At 43.2% G+C, this 21,533-nt stretch overlaps 2 protein-coding genes across 6 annotated transcripts in view; one reads left to right on the top strand and one right to left on the bottom strand.

The window, feature by feature from the left end:
* taok1b (TAO kinase 1b) overlaps positions 1-16,260 on the top strand; it is a 38,444-nt gene extending 22,184 nt beyond the window's left edge. For 4 of the 5 annotated variants that reach the window (XM_030069646.1, XM_030069650.1, XM_030069647.1 and 1 more), the window contains exons 12-21: positions 155-361; positions 2,011-2,145; positions 2,530-2,766; positions 3,214-3,342; positions 3,552-3,635; positions 4,337-4,456; positions 4,573-4,812; positions 7,013-7,225; positions 10,096-10,278; positions 11,816-16,260. In XM_030069646.1, coding sequence (XP_029925506.1) covers positions 155-361; positions 2,011-2,145; positions 2,530-2,766; positions 3,214-3,342; positions 3,552-3,635; positions 4,337-4,456; positions 4,573-4,812; positions 7,013-7,225; positions 10,096-10,278; positions 11,816-12,319 — 2,052 coding nt within the window. In that variant the 3' untranslated portion in view covers positions 12,320-16,260. The remainder of the gene's footprint in view (positions 1-154; positions 362-2,010; positions 2,146-2,529; positions 2,767-3,213; positions 3,343-3,551; positions 3,636-4,336; positions 4,457-4,572; positions 4,813-7,012; positions 7,226-10,095; positions 10,279-11,815) is intronic. The other variant, XM_030069649.1, reaches the window with a different exon arrangement.
* A 653-nt stretch (positions 16,261-16,913) lies between these two features.
* Positions 16,914-19,683, bottom strand: LOC115371977 (protein ABHD15). Its single transcript, XM_030069651.1, has 3 exons — positions 18,964-19,683; positions 18,123-18,352; positions 16,914-17,652 (listed from the first exon to the last, which is right to left on the bottom strand). The coding sequence occupies exons 1-3, from the start codon at positions 19,681-19,683 to the stop codon at positions 16,914-16,916; spliced, it is 1,689 nt and encodes a 562-aa protein (XP_029925511.1).
* Between the last annotated feature and the right edge of the window lie 1,850 nt (positions 19,684-21,533).

Here is a 21,533-nt window from a genome sequence, read left to right as displayed (position 1 = left end):
GCACATCTTAGTGTAAATAACCAAGTGTGTGTGCTTGTATGTCTGTGCATGTCTGTCTGTCTGTTTCTCTGTGTCTCTTTGTGTCTCTCGTGCCCTCCTCTCTTCTCTCTCTGTGCTCTCTCTTGCTGTCTCTGTCTCCCCACTGTGTCTGCAGGAGCTGGAGCCAGGCGGTGGTCGGACAGGCACAGTGAACAGCGTGGGTAGTAACCAGTCCATCCCCAGCATGTCCATCAGTGCCAGCTCCCAGAGCAGCTCTGTCAACAGCCTGAACGAAGCGGCCCAGGACAGCCGCAGTGAGCTGGACCTGATGGAGGGAGACCACACAGTCATGTCCAACAGCTCCGTCATACATGTCAAGCCGGTGGGTGAACTCAACCATGGAGATGCATTACATAGATGCTATGTGTAACTGCCATTTAAATGAACACTTTAGTTTGTATTGAGCAGATGATCTTTGCTATTAAAATGTATAGTTAAAGATGATGGATAAAAACAAAGATTGTATTGGCTTAATTGTAAAAGCTTGGCGACATCTGCCTAACGACACTGTTTGATCCATCCGGCACATTTGTCATTTGCAGCAGCAGACCTGTTGTTGTAAATTCACGTGTTAATGTGAAAATGATATGTTATTAATGATTGAACAAAAATGACAAGAGGATGCATCAGTAATTATTTCACCTGAGGGTTGATAGAGTACTTTTTACAATAACAATATGTTAAATTATTGTTTTAACAATGTAAATTACTTATCAAACAGACCTAACAATTTAGCTACTAATGAATGAGCAGTAGTATGCATGTGATAACATAGATTGAAAAATAAGCCAAAGTGATACCGCTTCTCTGAATAGACAAGCTAAGCCAGTGTGCTGCTGTTAGCCAGTGAAAATAGGCCAGAGTGGCAACTCTTCGCTTTGTTACACAATCCATGTCAGTGCACTGCTGTAGTATGGAAATTTTCTTTGCCTTTTGGACTTGGTTTCCGTTTTATTTGCTAATTCCGCGATTCCATCCGTGATTCTGTGATCGGGGAAATTATAGGGCCCTACCACTGTTATAAAAAAAAAAAAAAATAGCGGGGCAACTTGGTGGGCGTTATCCTGGTAATTTCTCTGCGTGAGAAATACAAGGTGTAGCGTGAGCGTGTGAACAGGTTGAAATGCGTGTGTCTCACGCCCAGTGCGTGAGACTTGAGAGCCCTGATAAAACATTATGAAACAAACTGACTATTGTTCTTGTCGTTCTCTTTCAAATATTTCCACACAGCAGACATAGTAGCAGCATATCACGTGCCTCAGCTTCAAAACAAACTGCTGCGTGCTGCCGTGCTCCGCGCATGCGCTGTTCAGTGGCGTCTGTCACAGACACAGACACGGCCTGTAAATGTTGGTAGTTAATAAATACTATTTTATTCTCATTTATTTTTAATCACTAATAGCCCATATATTGTAAATGTGAGTAAAAATAATAACAATAAATATACATGTATATATATTATTTATCCGATACCTGATCGGGACATAATGTCCGAGTCCCGATCGAGTCTGCAGTCACGCCCCGATTTCCGATCACATGATCGGATCGGGACAACCCTACTATTTATCACACCATCATGACTTTCACTCATTATACTCAACACTTTCAGTTTTTGTAAAACGTTGTTCATATTGCCCTAAGATGTTGTGAGTACAAAATATCTGCCCTGCACTGTCTGCTCTGCATTTTATTAGCCTGATGATTGCTGTGATGTAGGTGTGTCAGGAGTAGCCTCCGGAGTTCACTGTCTTTGTTTTTTATCAACCATCTTCATTCTAGATGTAGTGAAGTGTCTGTTGTTTTGGTCGCACTTATGTGTTCATGGTTTTTCTTACATTCTCTTTGACTATTTCTGCTCTTTCTCACTCTCTCAACATGCGCACCTGTGGACTTCCATGTATTTACATGTCTGAATGTATGTGTGTTGTTTTTTCACATTCTCCTGACCACGCTGCTTCCATGTGCCTTTAGGAAGAAGAGGAGAGTTATGCAGGGGACCAAGAAGCCAGCGGACAGCCATCTGAGCCCCAGGCAGCCCCAGCTCAGGCCCCGAGGAAGCACTACCGCAACAGAGAGCACTTTGCCACCATACGCACAGCGTCACTTGTAAGAACATGTTTGTTTTCTCCTCCTCCATGTCACTCACCCACCATCTCATCCTTCTGGATGAGGTGTCCTGTACTTATATTTCGAATAGTGGCACTTTATTGACTATTTTAAATTCCATTGGATGTTCTAAATGTAATGAACTGTTTCAGCAGTGTTGGTATACCAGTATTTTACAGTTATTGATTGTGGAAAATCATACTTTATACACGATTTCTGGTGCATTCGTGGATTATTTATGAACTGCAGCTGGTGTACATGAAGTCACATTCCTGTATATTTATTGTACTTACCAAATAATCTTCTTCTGATTTAGAATAAATATAAATAAAAATAAATAAATGAATGCATGTGCTAATAGTTTTTTGGGCTGGCACCCTGCAGGTGACCCGTGAGATGCAGGAGCATGAGCAGGACTCAGAGCTGCGGGAGCAAATGTCAGGATACAAACGCATGAGACGGCAGCACCAGAAGCACCTGATGGCTCTGGAGAACAAGCTGAAAGGCGAGATGGACGAGCACCGGCTGAGGCTGGACAAAGAGCTGGAGAGCCAGAGAAACACCTTTACCCAAGAGATTGAGAAGCTACTTAAAAAACACCAGGCGGCCATGGATAAAGACGTATGTACCCACACAGATAAAAGAAAATGCAAAAAGAAACTTATACTCAAATACATAGATAAAAAAACACTGATATAGCATACAGTCTGTGTGATGGGCTGTTGCTCAGTGTATAGATTTAGGGAAAAGTCACTTCCTAACTATTTTTGGAGCATAGCTGTCACCTGATAGACAAAGTTTAATAAAAAATATAAGAAACATCCATTGGTGATTGGTAGGTGTTGGTATTGGTTTTTTTTTGTTTGTTTGTTTTTTTGTTTGTTTGTTTTCATCTGGCTTTATCCAAATAAAATCAGTTGGAGGGTTCACAGTAATCACAAAATTCTAAACAGGCACCATACGACAGCTTGGTCTAGTGTCGCCAGTCATACAAAAACATTTACCTATTCGTCTGATCTAAATGTGTTGAAACTTTTTTTTCTGACCGGATTCCTGTGTTTGATTTAGCTGAAGACATTTGCCAACGATGAGAAGAAGTTCCAGCAGCACATCCAGGTACAGCAGAAGAAGGAGCTCAGTAGCTTCCTGGAGTCACAGAAACGCGAGTACAAACTGCGCAAGGAACAGCTGAAAGAGGTACTCACAGTATATTTGAATCACATACAAATTTTTATCTACCAGAGATGATTTTTTTTTTTTTTTTTTTTGCAGCATATTATGCCAAAATGATGACAGATTTCCATGTCCATATACCACTGTTAATATCTGCACCTTGATTTACTGCTTGATCCTATTACATTCTGTTATGGTTGTTTTCTAAAACAACATGTACACGTGTGTTACAGGAACTGAGTGAAAATCAGTCAACCCCCAAGAAAGAAAAGCAGGAGTGGCTGTCTAAGCAGAAAGAAAACATCCAGCACTTCCAGGTCAGTATTTATGCCGATTGAGGGCTGATAAATTTTGTTATCATCAGTGTCTATGTATTAGCACAATACTGTGATGTAGAACATTAGATACTGTTAAATGAAACAGGTCAAGGAGAAGGTGTCACAAATTGGTTAGATGTTGAACTTAAGAAAGAAAACTGGAGATGGCCCCTACGCTTGACGAAAACAACACAAAAACCCGGACCCGGGGTTTAATTCTTGGCTGGTTTCTGTGTAAAGTTTGTATGATTAGGATAAGTGGTTTGGAAAATTAATGAATAAATGAGTACAAATCCTTTTTTTTTTTTTTTTTTTTTTTTTTGGTTTTGAACTAAAGAACAAGTGTCCTTATTGGCTTTGTCTTTGCTCTGTCCTACCTCATTTCCAGTTGCAGTACTTCATTTTGGTGGAAAGTTTCGATTCTGGGGGTACTGTTCTTCCTTATAACCAAAATCCAGGAGCGTGGCTTTAATATTATGTTAAATTATTAATGGTGTGATATATATTTACCACACAATGTTTATATACTTGGGAATTTGGCTTGCCATAACTATGTTCAGAATATAAGAAATAGCCAATGCTGCACCATCAACATATGTCAATACATTTTTGAACCGCTAAATTTGGAAAGTGTATCGATTTTAATACTGACCAAACAGGAGGCATCCAGTATTGTAATCTGAGATGGTGTTATTTTCCAGGCGGAAGAAGAGGCCAACCTGCTGAGAAGACAGAGGCAGTACCTTGAGCTGGAGTGCCGACGCTTCAAACGCAGGATCCTTATTGCCAGACACAACGTAGAGCAGGACCTGGCCAGAGAGGTACCTACACACACATGCACACACACACACACACGCATCATTCCCCTTCTTCATTTCCCTACCCCCACTTATTTTAATGACCCAATTTACTCTGTGTTTCCCCTCTCTCCTGTCAGGAGCTGAACAAGCGGCAGACACAGAAGGACCTGGAGCATGCCATGCTGCTGAGACACCACGAGTCAATGCAGGAGCTGGAGTTTCGGCACCTGGGGACAATCCAGAAGGCGCGGGCAGAGCTCATCCGCACCCAGCACCAGACAGAGCTCACCAACCAGCTGGAATACAACAAGAGGAGGGAGAGGGAGCTGAGGCGCAAACATGTCATGGAGGTCCGGCAGCAGCCCAAGAGCCTCAAGGTACATAGACACTTAGACTTAGGGGAGGATTTGGGGTGGGTGGGGGTGGGGGTGGGGGTGGGAGCAGCATGGTGAATAGGCCCATTCCCAAGCAAGAATTTCCTTCATCAACTGACATCCGTTCCCAACAAGTATTATGCTGTGTGTGGCTGTGCATGTACTGTCGGTTCCCCATACTGTTCCAGCGTTTCCCACAGCCCGAGAATACATTTTCAGTAAATCCTGGCCTGTCACAGGTCATGAATTGATTAATTGTCCTTACTTACACTGACAACAGTCTGTCCAGTGGATACTGATGGAAAACAACAATATTGCCTGTAGTAGCACTGCACTCATGTCATCTCTCTGAGCATTGGGCAGTTCTGCACATCTCTGATACCATTGCTGTTCAAAACACCGTTACCAGCACCTGCTAGTTTGGAGCAAATTGTACAAATCAGAGTCTCACTTTCATTTTTGACTGCATTATTTTGTTGTGACAGAGAACATAATATGATTCCTTGTCGACAATACAGACTGATTTAGATAAATTCTGTACATCTATGCGCTGACCAACTGTTTTTTTATGGCGTCTGTTAACATTGTTGTGATACACCAAAGATAAGCCTATTTTTAGAAAACACTAATTGCTCATTGTATGGCTTATTAAAATAATAACTTCTAACAAAGCCTAAAGGCATCTGCAGACCTCCAATGGGGTCACAGTTGCAACACAGGAAGACACTGGTGAAGACGGTCTTAATGATATACTCCCTGCGACATGGTGCACAATAGAGTTCTCATCGGGCCTGAAAATTAAGACCCGACCCGGACACGACTGGGCCAGCCCGAGGCCCGACCCGACTAATTAGCCGAACTTTAGGCCCGACAGCCCGATAAAGCCTGAAAAAAAAAAATCGCCAGATTCGCCCTTATTTAGCAGAGCCGGTCGGCCGCAGCACCGGGGCACCATCAGTCGGTATCAGGCGGGCCGGCCGCGGCACCGGCCAGCATCAGGCAGCTCAACTGTCAGATCGGGCAGACCTGACGGGTGGGCGCGGTATCGGACGGTGCCGCGGCCGGCCCGCCTGATGCCGACTGATGGTGCCGTGGCATGTGCGGGTCAATACGGTAGTCTAGAAAACTGGAGATTTTTTTTTTTCCCGTGCGCCCCCAGTTGCACTGCCCATAGCAAAAACCGTCCCTTCTGCCGAGTCTGCCAGCACAGTGGGATACTGCTGCAACTCTCTCTCACTTGTTTGCGCTGCGCTCGCACAGCTGGTTGTCTGTCTGTCACTGAAAGTTTAGCCTCTAAATCCAATCCAGTCTCTCACTCTCTCCACCAGTCACATAAAAATGAAACGTCATAATCAATAACAGAACACATAATTCTATTTTTTTTATTTAAAAAAAAAAAAAAAATCCCCCACAGAACCCGAAGCCCGACCCGACCCGCCCAATTCACGTAAATTTTAGGCCCGACCCGACCCGAAAATGTCGGGTCGGGTCGGGTCGGGTTGGGTTCGGGCAGAATATGAGAACTCTAGTGCACAGCACCAGCTTTCCACGACAACAGTGCCAGTTAAATAAAGACGTTTTGTGAATCAAGAGATAATTGTTTCACTGGGAATGAACTACTCTTTTGCAAGGAATTTAATGCATAATGACTTCACCAATTTGTGGAACAGGTGTTGGCAGGCAGTCTGCAAACTGGAAAAGACAAATGACAAAGTTTGCTCCAGAATCCGTGACACGGCTGCTTCCTCCTCCAGCTCAAATCACTGTGATGATTTGGGTCTTTAGGATATTGGTATCACAGTGATCATTTCACATTTTGAAAGACTAACTTAACCAGGAAGTGTCAGTCCTAAATAAGAAAGGAGACAGCCTCCAACCAAAGGACCAGGGTTAAAGCTTCCATGGTTGCAAGCTTTTGCTCTGCTTGAAGGTTTTTTAGCAAGACATTGAATCCCCACAATTTCCATAGATGCTCTTAGATCTGTAGCTAACCCTGCACTCCTGTCACTGGACAGGAGCGAATAAAAAGAGAATGTCCCAACAGGGAACAAATAAGCATCACATTATCATTATTAACAATATTCTTAGGCACACACAAGGTACACCCATGTACACATAAGCTTATATACACACACACAGGCACTCGAGGGAATGTAGCACTTAACCTCATTTGATGTCCTCATTGCTCTCTCCTCTGTCCCAGTCTAAGGAGCTTCAGATTAAGAAGCAGTTCCAGGACACATGTAAGACCCAGACAAGGCAGTACAAGGCCCTGAGGAACCACCTGCTGGAGACCACGCCCAAGTCCGACCACAAGGCCGTGCTCAAGAGGCTGAAGGAGGAACAGACCAGGAAATTGGCCATCCTGGCTGAGCAGTACGACCACTCCATCAATGAAATGCTCTCCACGCAGGCTGTGAGTAGCTGAAGAGGTTTGGAAAGTCTGGAAATGTGTAGAACATAAATATGCAAATTTTTTTGGTCTAGCTATGTAGTTGTTTATTCTGTCATTTAACATATCTGATGATAGTTATTATTAGGGTTCCCTTGGGCTTTGAGAATGTGAGACAAATGAGGCAAATAGACCAAATGAGGCAAATAGATAGGCTTGAAACTACTTTTGGTGTTTAGGAACCACACCAACTCAGCCAACTCAGCCCGCTCTGCAACTTAAAGTTGCAGAGCAGGGTCGCTGAGCGCTGAGGCACATACACTATATTACCAAAAGTATTCGCTCACCCATTCAAATGATCAGAATCAGGTGTCCTAATCACTTGGCCTGGCCACAGGTGTATAAAATCAAGCACTCAGGCATGCAGACTGTGAAACAAGACATTTGTGAAAGAATGGGCCGCTCTCAGGAGCTCAGTGAATTCCAGCGTGGAACTGTCATAGGATGCCACCTGTGCAACAAATTGTGAAATTTCCTCGCTCCTAAATATTCCACAGTCAACTGTCAGCTCTATTATAACAAAATGGAAGCGTTTGGGAACAACAGCAACTCAGCCACAAAGTGGTAGGCCACGTAAAGTGACGGAGAGGGGTCAGTGGATGCTGAAGCGCATAGTGCAAAGAGGTCGCCGACTTTCTGCACAGTCAATTGCTACAGAGCTACAAACTTCATGTGACCTTCAAATTAGCCCAAGTACAGTACGCAGAGAGCTTCATGGAATGGGTTTCCATGGCCGAGCAGCTGCAGCCAAGCCACACATCACCAAGTGCAATGCAAAGCGTCGGATGCAATGGTGTAAAGCACGCCGCCACTGGCCTCTAGAGCAGTGGAGACGCGTTCTCTGGAGTGATGAATCACGCTTTTCCATCTGGCAATCTGATGGACGAGTCTGGGTTTGGAGGTTGCCAGGAGAACGGTACATTTCAGACTGCATTGTGCCGACTGTGAAATTTGATGGAGGAGGAATTATGGTGTGGGGTTGTTTTTCAGGAGCTGGGCTTGGCCCCTTAGTTCCAGTGAAAGGAACTTTGAATGCTTCAGGATACCAAAACATTTTGGACAATTCCATGCTCCCAACCTTGTGGGAACAGTTTGGAGCGGGCCCCTTCCTCTTCCAACATGACTGTGCACCAGTGCACAAAGCAAGGTCCATAAAGACATGGATGACAGAGTCTGGTGTGGATGAACTTGACTGGCCTGCACAGAGTCCTGACCTGAACCCAATAGAACACCTTTGGGATGAATTAGAGCGGAGACTGAGAGCCAGGCCTTCTCGACCAACATCAGTGTGTGACCTCACAAATGCGCTTTTGGAAGAATGGTCAAAAATTCCTATAAACACTCTCCTCAACCTTGTGGACAGTCTTCCCAGAAGAGTTGAAGCTGTAATAGCTGCAAAAGGTGGACCGACATCATATTGAACTCTATGGGTTAGGAATGGGATGGCACTTCAGTTCATAGTATGAGTAAAGGCAGGTGAGCAAATACTTTTGGTAATATAGTGTAGTACATAAAAGTCACCAACACTCTACTGACTCAGTAACTGCAAAACTCCAAACCTCCTCTGGCATTAACATCAGCAGAAAAACTGTGTGCTGGGAGCTTCATGGCATGGTTTTCCATGGCCAACCAGCTGCATGCAAGCCTTACATCACCAAGCACAATGCCTCACAAATTCTCTTGTGGATGAATGAGCAAAAGTTCCCACAGACACACTCCAAAATCTTGTAGAAAGCCTTCCCAGAAGAGTGGGTGCTGTTACAGCTGCAAACGGGGGACCAACGCCATATTAATGCCTGCGGATGTAGAATGGCTTGTCATAAAAGCTCCTGTAGGTGCAAGGGGTAGGTGGTCTAATACTTTTGTCCATATAGTGTATCTTGACCACTCTGTCTTAGCATCAACACTTCACATCCTGAGGAAAAACACTCTTGACATAACAGGGTCATACGTGCAATATGAGGCTTCTGTGAAACATTGACAGTTGTCATGTCTTACCTCCAAACATATACATGTTTTTGTTCTTTAATTTCACCAAACAAGTCTGGGGAAGTCAGTGAATTTGGTGACAGAGTGAATGTGTGAATCCTGTGTTACACAGAATAATGGAAATGTATGGAAGAAGACTGTTGTTTCTATATACAGTTTTCTAAAATGTGTAATTTACAGAATTGCAAAATTTTACAGAATTTTTCAAAATTTGGAATCATCGGTCTAGAGAAGTACCGAATTTGAGGTGAAATATGTGCAGGAACCCTGCAAGATGCTTGAATACACAGAAACCTTTCCCTCCTGTTTAAAAAGGCTGTTATATGGGTTATGAAACCAGACTGTCCAAGCCTTTCGGGAAGAAATTTAGAAATATTTTCCTATGTTAGTTTCCTAACAAACCTCTTTTCTTTGGTGAGTATATTTCACATTTGGTTTGCAAGGATCCATTTTGACAGTTAAAATACATGGTTCCTTGTCAGATATCGACACTGTAGCTCTTTTAAAGCCTTAATTCACCAGTAATGCACTTTTATAGTAGAAACTGGAATTTTGCATGTAATTGTGTCATCGGTGTGTAAATCTGAAAATCCTGCTAGTGAAGTAAAATTAGAGTAAACATTATCAGCCCCTCATTCTCATAATGAGGCACAAACTAAACTGTAAAACAACCGCTGCATCACAAAGGACACTCTAAACCTCTCCCATAGCATCACATACCCTCATTTCATCAATCCCATGCAGCTCACAAAGAATGACTGTCTCTCTCTGTCTCTCTGCCTATGTGTGTGTCTCTGTATCTGTCTTTCTGTCTCTCTTTGTGTCTTTTGCCTGCCATGCCTCAGCTGCGGCTGGACGAGGCTCAGGAGGGCGAGTGCCAGGTTCTGAGGATGCAGCTGCAGCAGGAGCTGGAGCTGCTCAACGCCTACCAGAGCAAGATCAAGATGCAAACAGACGCCCAACACGATAAAGAAAGGAGGGAGCTAGAGCAGAGGGTGTCGCTGCGGAGGGCTCTGTTGGAGCAGAAAGTAAGAGAGGCTCTGTTTGCTTTTAGCATCGTGTTATTATCTAGGGCCTGTTTGTCATCAGCATTTTTTTGGCATTCAAGTAGACTTCAGTTTAAAATCAGTATGTTTTTACCAATCTTTTTCAGAACATTTGATGGTAATTTATCAGTCTGGTTTGTAATAAGGAGGCACAAACTGGTTGTATGGTTTTGATACATACAATTTTCTTTGAAATTCTGTCCAGAACGCTGGCTATCCAAATGTATCACCTGAATATTAAGACCTATCCCAAGAATATTGAGGGTCCAGTCTGAAAGTGTTTTTTTTTTTCTTCTTCTTCTTCTTCAACCAAGAATATAACAATTAATTATCCTTTATAGTCCCAAATGAAATGAACTCCCATTACTTTCCTTCCTGGAAAAGTATTTAATGATACGTGCTGCACCAATAGGCGCAGATAAAAGTCACAATAAGTACATGCTTCAGACAAATTTCTGACTTATCCCACCACTCCACCCATCTTATCAAGTAAAACAGTTTTTCTCCCTAACTTGATATCCTATTGGTTTACATTCTGTTGTAACAGGAAACCAATTGAGTCCAGATCTTGTCTGACTTACCTAGGAGTGACACTGGACCAGTCTCTCTCAGGGGATCTAATCGCTGAAAAGGTTCTCTCGAAGAGCGCTAGAAAATTAAAGTTTCTGTACCGCAAGACTAGGGAGTTTGACATCAAAACCAAAAAGCTGCTTGCGTCTGCATTGATACAGTGTCATATTGATTACACCCTTCAGCACACAGACTGTCCGGTTCTTCCTGGTAATGCAACACAACATTATTTGCTAGATGCCAAATGCCACGTTTAGGAAGGTCAACATGCTTGTGGTTGAGAAGCGAGTCGAATAGCTCAAGGTAAACCTTATTTTTAGTGTCATGAACAGGACTGTTCCAGCTTAACTGTGCAGCCAAGCTTGGATGGTGCACTCCCAACAGGACTGTAGCACCAGAAGAAGTGGAGGCTCTTGCACAGGGGATCGAGTTAATAGCAGAATAGCCTTCCCCTGAAAATAATTGTAGCATCATCTAAATATGTTTTTAGTGGTCGAGTCACGGCCCATCTCTGCCAGAAATTAGACAGGGAACAGTTTCATGCGTATACATGTGCACACTGGATTACATAAACGGCGCATATGCACATTCACACACACATACAGTTAAAACAACCAATGTACTTTTGTTTTATAGTTAATGTTAAACATTTTATTGTCGTATTGTATGTTTTATGTATTGTTTATTTACTATTTTGGCCCTGTTTTGTCTTCCACTGGGGGCCACATTGAAAACAAGCGTTATTATTTACATATGTTTGTACTTTATTACACTATCAGTCAATATAATTAAGAAAGTAAGAGTGCCACACTATGGGAACTTTAAAAGCAGGCCAACATTTTTTGTGTGCAGTCAATCATTTTTGTATGAGTAGAGGTCACTTGTGTTATAAATGTTAGATTTTTTTTAAACAGAACTCTTCATTTGTCACCTCTGTTTATTTCCCCAGATTGAGGAGGAGATGGTCGCCCTGCAGAATGAGCGTCTGGAGCGAATCCGCTCGCTGCTGGAGCGCCAGGCCAGAGAGATCGAGGCCTTTGACTCTGAGTCAATGAGGCTTGGCTTCAGCAACATGGTCCTCACTAACCTGGCGCCCGACTCACAGGGAGGCTGGGGGGGAGGTGCTGGTGGTGGAGGCCAGGGGGCTCATGGGGGAGGTCACTGGCCTGGAGGAGGCGGAGGAAGCGGCCACCACAGTCACCACCACCAGGGGGGCTCCAGCTCTCAGCAACCCTGGGGTCACCCCATGCTGGCCGGGGGCCCACCGCCCTGGAGCCTCCATCACCCTGGAGGGGGGAGTCAGAGGGGGAGTGGGGGTGGCACGGGAGGGGTGAGGAACAGCCCGCAGGCTATGAGGAGGACGTCATCAGGGGGGAGGAGTGAACAGGGCATGAGCAGGAGCGCCAGCATCACCTCTCAGATCTCCAATGGATCCCACCTGTCTTACACCTAGAACACACACACACACACACACACACACACACACACATATATATAAAGAAAATACAATTATTTGTCTTACATTTAATTCTTCTGCACCATGATAACACTGTACACACACATCATGCATGGACCCCACATGCTTTACACACACTTATCTCCCACAGGACATCACAACACAATGCACAGCGCTCATACTGGTTCTGGGCGTTCCTCAGCCCAGTTCCTCTACCATCATGACTGCTAGCAGGGGACTGTGGAAACCCAAAAGCCTTAAGGCTAAACCATCACGGCTAAGAGCCAAAAGGCCATAGTGCAATAGTGTCACATCTTTTTAATGTAGCCTGTAGTGCTATTTTATGTTTTTATTTGCCATACTAGTCACCGTTGCCATAGACTCAGACTAGTGTATCCATATTGTCTGACACCACATGCAGTTTATTATGTTTTTAATGCAGTATGCAATCTTACAAAATTTTATTGGGGTAAACCTGATTTGCCATCAGTAATTGTGGTGTTAGAGCATTATGGGAAAAGGTTGTATTCCTGGCACAAGTTGTAATTCAGTATTTGAAGATTAGTTCTAGTGCCAATTATGAAAACAGATATCAAAAGCCCAGCAAGTAATATCCATAAACCACTCACTTAAGCTTCAGATTTTAGAGTTTTAGGAGAGACAAAATGAGCTAACTGTCAATGTGCAGTCGAAGGCGTTGAGAAAGGAATGGTTAAGGTAGGGGTTTGAGTCTAGAGAAGGCTTGTTTTCGTAACAGTAACTGTCATATAGTTTTCGGAGGAAAATAAAAGAAAGAGAACATGTAAAGATTGTTGTAAGTGAGTACTCTAGACGAGTACCTCTGGGTTTATTAGTGCAGGGATGCACAGCTGTGTGCCATGGGGAGCCAAGAGTATGTGCGTTTTTGTTTGCAGCCAAAGACTGCACCCGGTGATCTTGATGACTCACCTTCAACCAGAGAGGGAATACTAACTGGAGAAATCAGCGGGTGTAGTCTTTGGAATGAAGACCTAAATATTCCTGGGATTTCATGTTGTTACATAGTTGTCTAACTTTGGAGTAGCGTGTACAGAATGTAACGTGTGTGGCTGCAAAGATGCCAAAAGCGAGGCTTGTGATTGTTTACGCCGACATATGGTTTCAGAGTCGGTGCCAGAAGTATCCATGGAAGTTAAGGTGTCATAACTATGTGACCAATGAAGTGTATGTTTTGTCGGAGTGGCTTTGCGTACGCTCGGCCTTAGTGGTTGATTCTTGGTTTTCCACAAGCCCCTGCACTTCATTAACACGAGCCCATTCCCAGTGGAAGGCCAGTCTGAGGGATGATGTAGCCTTACTAGTTCACAGCCCTCACAAGAGGCACAGGTTTTCCACACTTAACCTGTACTTGAACGGTTTTAAACCTAACATTCTTGTCTTCACCTGTTTGCAGTAAACCCTGATCCTGAACCCTGATTTGGCACTGTTTTGGGTTGGTGAAAGCTATGCAGTAGAAAACTTTCTCTGACAAACATTATCACGCCTGTTAGCTTACCTCAAGAGCATAGTCAAGTAGAAACGCTCCACCAGAAGGTGCCGTGACTTGAGAATGAATTGCACTTTGGCACAGGCCAACACCCACACTAAAAGCTAATCTGACACACACATAAACACACACACACACACACACACACACACACACACACACACACACACACTTTGAACATTTCTCAATTTTTATTGTATTCCCTCAGTACTGTCCCTTTCTACACTTGGCTGATGAATGCATGTACCAAGACACATTTTGTCAAAGTGTTGTTAAAATGGAGGAGTGAAAATGGGACATATATGTGTATAAACGAGGAGTTTTTGAAAAAAAAAAAAAATAGCTATACACTCGACAGTTGTTAGGCCAGTGTGCTGTAAATGAATAATACACCCAGCAGCAGGCAACAAAGTGACACATGGGTGTCAAAATCTTGGCAGTTGGCGAAAAGCTGCCCTGTGTATGATCACATTTAAAGGACAAGTAGTTCTTTTAGGGGAAAGAATTCGAGTGAGTGAACACTGAGCGCAAGAAACACAGAGATTAGCTTCACTAGACTGTGGGTGGTGTCTGACTGCTGAAAGTCTTGCTGGGTGGTGATGCTGTGATCTCCCCTGCCATGCCCCTGCAACCTTCCCCAATCTGACACCCCGCTCTGTCTCACCCCTGGCGACCCCATCATCCCGCTCCCCTCCGCCTCCTCCCCTCCTGCACCCGATGTGGTGTTGACCCCACCCCAACCTCCTGGGAAGACCTCTTTAACCAGGTGAAAGAAAAGGAAACAAAAAATACGATAAATAAATCTATAAATCTATAAATAATAATAATAAAAAAAGACTATAGTAAAACAAAGAGATAAAAGTGGAGGTTTTATGGAGAGATGTAGAGATTATGCATTACAGGAGCAACGGTGGAATGTACAGGAAACTGTTAATATTGTATATTTAGAATTTGAAAAAAACAACAACTTGGAAATCTAATAAATTGACAAATCAAAGACAGATTAACTGCTTGTGATTTGAACACTGATGCGGTGACACAGCGGTATTCAAATGAACCCCTTAGATTTACAGGGGCTGAGTTTTCACTGTCATACTTGCAACTGTGACTTATGAAATATTTCAGGTATCCTGTTGTAAAAGATAGCAACTCAAGTCCAGGTCAGATAATCTTGAATGAATAGCAACATTTTATTTTGTTCCAAATGAGGATAAGTTTGCACATAATTTGAAATGTAACTATTTCAAGTATTTTTAGCTTATGATTTAGCATTGGACCATTATAAGAGATCCAATCTGTGCAAAAGTGATAATGACATTGAAAGCACATGAATTATCCTTAAAGTACTAAACTCTCCTCACCAAAAAACAGCATAAGTTTCTGAAATGTCTGAATGCACATTAGATATTTGGGGTACTCCTCAATCCAAAATTAGCTTCAAAACTGTTGCACACGAGACAGTGAAAATATAGCCATTGTATGATTTCTAGAGAGGGTTACTGATAGATTTTGTTGAGGGCCACTGAATTCTTTTTGCATTTTTTTTTTTTTTTTTTAATTTCTCTCATATGTGAAAAATGTGCCCTCTTCTGTTCCACTTAACACTTTGCATTTTCTCGTAGCAACTGAGTTGTTGTTGTTGTTGTTTTTTTTTATCTCATAACTCTACATTCAGAACTCTTCCTCTTAAATTCTTGTTTTTGTTGGCTTTGAGAAAGAGAGGAAAAGTCTTTTCCTAAAATGAGGTGGTCCAACTTTACTCTTCAGCCAGTATTCCATTGCTCGGTCCCAAACCTTTTTATAGTTTTTGTCCCCACCCCACCCCACCCCATTTCTGTAGTGTTATATTTTCCTTTTTATTCTGGAAAGGGTCATTTTATTTTCCAGTTGCTATCTGTAGAGGGCCAGATGAGTGGCAGTTTGGCTTATCTTGTGTTTACTATGTTTGGAGGCAGAGTCTAGCTTTAGACCTTGGTCACACAGAACTGGATCAGTTGTTACTCTGATTGCACAAGTGATTGACCAGATTGAGAGTCTACTGTGATAACCCTTACCGCCGTGAGAGATTGCTGCCATTGGCTGATAGTGGGTGGGGTTACGTCTCTGTACAGTCTGTTTATCAGTATTCAGTTTATCTTTCCTGTCATTGGTGGATCTTGCTGTTTTATTCTCCCTGGTCCAGAGACCTGTATTAAACTGTATTAAATTGTATAGATTGTGCAAAAAGCTGAATGTCAGATTACTGAAGATAAAAGCTATTCCTTATAGAACACAAAGTGATTTAAAATGTATAAAAGAAATTCAGAAACTAAGTTTAGGGGATAAATGTAATATTTTGTTTGTAATTACTATTTTTTGTTGGAAGAGGGCTACTGGATAAAGAATCATCTGTAATAAAGTAATTTTAATATTTCTTTGTCCTTGGTGTTTTGTGTGTGATAGAGACATGGCAAGGTTAAAACTTAAAAAAAAAAATTGTGTGTGCTGTACATAAGTGTTTGATTTTGTCCTGTTGTTTTTCATGAAGGTTTGGATGGTTATAACCAACTGGTATCCAGTAGTTGATGCCCCACTGCTCTGTGTAAAGTTCAACCAACAAGTCACATATTGACTGTAACAGGTAGATGGCTTGTGTGTGTTTTACGCAACTCCTCTAAGTAAATACTTCACATGGGATATTTTGTTTTTAAGCAACTGGCAGTTGTCTTGCATGAAATATGGTGACATCTTTCTCAGGGCAAATTCGAATAATACTTGACATTTTAAACAGGGCAAACAAATGATTTAATGAAGAAGGTCATGTGTCCATTTCACCATTCTGCCCCTGGCTTTGGAGACTGAACTCGACATGAGTCATCCATCAACAAAAAGCTAAATTCTGCAGGAAGAACAAACATTTTGATGTGGGGATTTGAAGCTTTATTATGGATTTGTGGAATTTTGTCACACTCATGCACCCACATCTAACAGAAATTCTCATTTTGCTGGATCCTATCCCTATCCTATCCCTGTGAAAACCACTGTCCAGATGTCACTTGAAAATAAGGAAAAAAATTGTCTTCATCCTCAGCGTGTGTAGGACCTCCTCCAGGTGAACTGTTCATCCTCTGCCTCCACATACACCTGTTCCTGTGTCTGCGTCCGTGGTCTCCTCATCATGGTGGCTCTCCTCCTGCGGGGGTGTGACATAGTGCTTGTCCTGCTTCTCTGCACCCCTTGACCGTATTCTCCTCTTGCACTGTCCCATCTTACTCCTTCCCTCTCTCCTTTGAGGAAGTCAGCCACCACCCTGAAGTACTCCAGGACTGCTATATGACTCCAGTTACCCTCATCCTCCCCCTCCTCATTTCTAATATCCCCGTTCTCTGTCCCATCCAGAGTGAACCCACAGTGCCCCCCTGTGTCCGTCATCACCAGTAGGAAGTAAGGATTGCTGTGGAAAAGGGGGAGGGGCATGGTGGAAGCCGGAGGCAGAAGAGGGTCATCCCGGCTGCATATACACAGCACCGGGACAGCCACCTCATCTGCATCTCTCAGAGGTTCATTCCTCTCCCAGTAGCTGTCCCAGTCCTTCGCAGGGTGCGCCCTCTCCCCCAGCATCCAGGTTACTGATGGTCTCGGTGAATAGGAGGCTGAGTTCATCCCAGGTTTGGCCCCCGAAAAGTTGTAGGAGCCTGTTGTAGGGCCCGGGTCTTTCTCCTGAGGCTGGGTTCTGGAGCAGAAAAGAGCCTCTTCAAAATCTCTGAGGGAGGACCGGCTCAAGGCCCAATCCACGTCCAGAACCTCTTTGAAGGAACTTGCATATCTGAGAGGGGAGCAGGGGAGAAAATCAATATCTTAAAATGCTGTCCATATGTATGTAATAAATCCTCTTTAGCCCTGACAGTCAAGTCATTGGGTTCATCTTAACAAAGGTATACTGTGGCCAAACTTTACAAACCCACAGAAGTGTATATTAAATTCTAGTGGAGATGCCAAGATTTCCAAAGATACTAAATATATTCTGCTGAATAACAGATACATTTGTATAAAATGAGCAGCCATAAAACAACGGCATCTTGGGTTTGAATATTTCCCTCAGTGTAAGTGCGATGCTGCTTCAGTGACACATTGCAATCAGCAAATACAGAATATGTGGCATTATTGTACACTGTGAAAAAATTCTAACTTTGTAGTGACTTAAGGGGAAATTTAAGGGAAATCAGACTTCAAAGGGTTAATTATGATCTTGCTTTGCCTCACCATCATCACAGCTTTATTCTCAATTACTCTCACCTTGTGAGCTGCAGTTTCCTGTGAAAAAGCGCCCCCCAGCGGTAAATGGGAGGCATGGCTGTTTCAAACCAGGCCTGGCCCTGCAGTACAGGTGAGATGGCTGCAGCTGCTGTCAGGTAAGAGCTGGAGCCACTCTCACCCAAGTAGGAGAGCAGAAGACCCGAGCCCGAACCCTCGCTCACTGCCACCAGTGCAGAGGATGGGTGGCGGCTGCGCACATAGGCCATTGCCTGACAATGAAAGGTATAAGATGTTATTGTTGAGTAAGAGTCTTGCTTTTAGCTCTATGGCATATCATTTTTGAGCCTGAATCAGTAGATGGATGCGCTTGCTCAGTATTCATTTGTGGAGCTTAACCAAAGTCATATTTCCAACATCCAGTACCTGAATGTACACAAGTAGCAAACAAACTTAAATCTTCAGAAAAGAGCTGACCAGTCCCATTTAACATGGACATAATAAATTGGGGAAATACAGCAATTTTGTGTGTGTCTATGTGAATGTGTGGGGATACTACCTGTTTGTTTTCTGCTAATGGATGCCGGACTATCTGCTGGGCTTGAGAAAATTTAATGAACACGAACGGATGATGAAGACTTTAAAAGGCCATAGAAGACCATATAATCCTGTAACTGAAATCAAAACATCCACCAAACCTGCAGCTACTGTATAAGCGTATTGCATAAATGTCAGTGGTGTACTAGCAGGCAGTAAAATCTGGCAAGGCCATTTATTCAGTGTCATTTTACATTTCATTATTTAAAAAAATAGCAGCTTTGTGTACACCAAATACAAAATGTACTGTACAGTATGTTATTTATTTATTTATTTATTGCTGTACCTGCTCAAGATCAGCTGGGTCTCCAAACTCTGTGAGTCGGGGTGTGGTCAGCGGACACCCTGCTGTGCTTCGTGGGTGAAACACCACTGCGTAGAATCCGTGGCGCAGGGCCAGGTGGCACAGCCCCTTTAGGTGGGGGGTCACCCCTCCCCAGAACTGAGGGATGAGGAGCAGGACAGGAGGACTGGAGGTGTAGCACCCCAGTGCCTTTCCCCCCGACTGATGCTCCCTCCTCCCTTCCCCCCTCTCTCTCCCGACCACCTCGCTTGCTCTCGTCCCCACAGCCCAGTCCAGAGCCACAATCCCTCCGTCTCTCAGTAGGAGATGGTCCCGGTTGAACTGCACTTTGTTTCCATGGTTCCCCCACAGTAGGCCGGACAGAGTCTGGAGGTGGGGGTCTCCTCTGGGCCAGGCGGCCAGTCTTGGCAACACCAGAGAGCCGCAGTTCTGGAACAAGTACTGGGCCAGTGCAGTGGGTTTGCAAGCCAGGCTTGGTCTATCTATCTGTGGTGATCCTTCCTGCCTGGTCCATGTTCTGTCACTGGTGTGCAGAGGAAGCTCCAGCACCCAGCAGATAGTGACCCACACTCTCCAGCCTGTGGCCCTCACAGCCAGCCTGAGCCCACAGTGAACCCTGGGCCAGCGGAGAGCCAGAGAGAGCAGGAAACACAACAGGAGTGGGAGCGCACAGAACAAACAGTCCCATATAAAGACTGCCATTGGCAAATACAGCACTGAAGCCTCTATTATAAGTAAAAAATATTCCCTGGGAACTTTTTGCTGTGACTGCCTCATTTACCTCTGACCCCCATATTTTACAATGTCCTGTTTTGTTGTTTCATGTGCCAGTGGAGGGAAGTGAAGGAAAATAGTCTGATAAGTAGACTGATATCTGTAACAGTCCTCTTTTTTTTTTTTTAGACAGTCTCTGCTCTCCTACTGGTCCACCTCCTCCTCTCACCTCCCTCCATAAATCATTTACAATGAGCAAAAAGTCAAACAAAAACTGAGGAAAAGGGGACACAAATCTCTCCTAGTGATCTATTACCATAATCACTCTGTAATGTTGCACTAGGCCTCTGTCACATGGTTAGAAGTTACCCTTAATTATATTGGAGGCAAAAAATAATAATATATATACAGACACAGAATGATGTAAGTGATTTAATAAATGACTCATTCCTGCAATGTGCTACCTCTTGGGCTGAAGCCTCCCCAGGTATATAAATAAATAAACAGTACATTATATTTTGTCTATGGGAGGATATTATTAGCTATCAGAAAAAATATACTAGTCAATCTCACGCCAGTGTGACCTCATCATTTTGATCATGATAAAATGTGAACTAGGACAAATTTCCTTGTTATAGGACAGTTAGAAAGTGTTTGATACATGTTTACTAAACAAAACTGAGTGCCCTTACATTACCATGCTCGGGAACAAATTATTAATAAACTTGTGAACCCATTTCAAAGTAATAATAAACAATGAGTTTGCAAAAATACATGCTTTTCTGTGATGATGCAATGTTTCATTTTTCTACAATAAAAATGATTAGCAACACAATTTGGTCTAACTTTTTACAATGTATTCTTCACTATTCCTGTGCCTCCAAATTACTCCAAACATATGAATAATATTTAATTAAATTATGATGACAAAATATTCATCTAACAGTGTGGACTGGCTGCAACAGTATGAACATCATAATCAACACCATCACAAGAGGTTTTTCTTTTCTTTTATTTGTAATCATGAAACCATCCGCATTCGTATAAACATCGATCAAATACCCAACTTATTTAAAACATTTTTACAATTTCAAAGCAAGGAATTCTACCTGTCGCCCCTATGGATTAATTAAAGAGATTTACAAGATATTCCAGAGTGATGGTTTCTTCTGTGTCTTTAAAGCTATAAACTCAGATTGTGCACCTGTGGAGGATTGACTAAGTAAATCTAATCTGTGCTCACACTTGCCTATTGTTTGAAAGCAAGGACTTTACATTTTAACATCGGCACATTAATGAAAACACTCTGAACACAGTGATCCAGCCTTGTAAGATCACACACTACAGTGTAATTGTAGTATTGAAATGTAACACATATTCCACATGCTATATTATATAACGCATAGGTCCATACAAATAACACACACACCTCAGAAAGTAATTTGAGGACACTGTAGGCAGGTGAGCATTTGCAGGGCTAGGCCGGTCATGTCAGGTTCGAGTTACCATGGAGAACCCTGTATCATCTTCCTCCTGCCTGCTCCTGCTCAGTGTCACAGGTGTGATTATTGGGGGTGGGCTACAGGTTGCCACCATGGTGATGAGCGACTGGTCTCAGGTCATCCTGGTGGTGCACTCCCTGGATGCGGAATGTTGCCTCTGCCTCCTCGTCACTTTTGACATCAATAAGTTGCTCCTCGATGGCAGGCTCAGCCTCTGCCGCGTCGGCCCAAAAGGGCTGCATCACCCAGAGTGGAACATCCAGGTCCAGGAGGTCGGAGAAGAAGATTTTCATATCCTCCTGCACCTTTTTCAAATTGTTGGTGTAAAGAAGGAGG

Source organism: Myripristis murdjan, chromosome 14, assembly GCF_902150065.1.
Source record: "Myripristis murdjan chromosome 14, fMyrMur1.1, whole genome shotgun sequence".
Taxonomy (NCBI): domain Eukaryota; kingdom Metazoa; phylum Chordata; class Actinopteri; order Holocentriformes; family Holocentridae; genus Myripristis; species Myripristis murdjan.
Note: the sequence above shows the minus strand (reverse complement) of the source record. Positions and strands in the feature narration are given on the sequence as shown.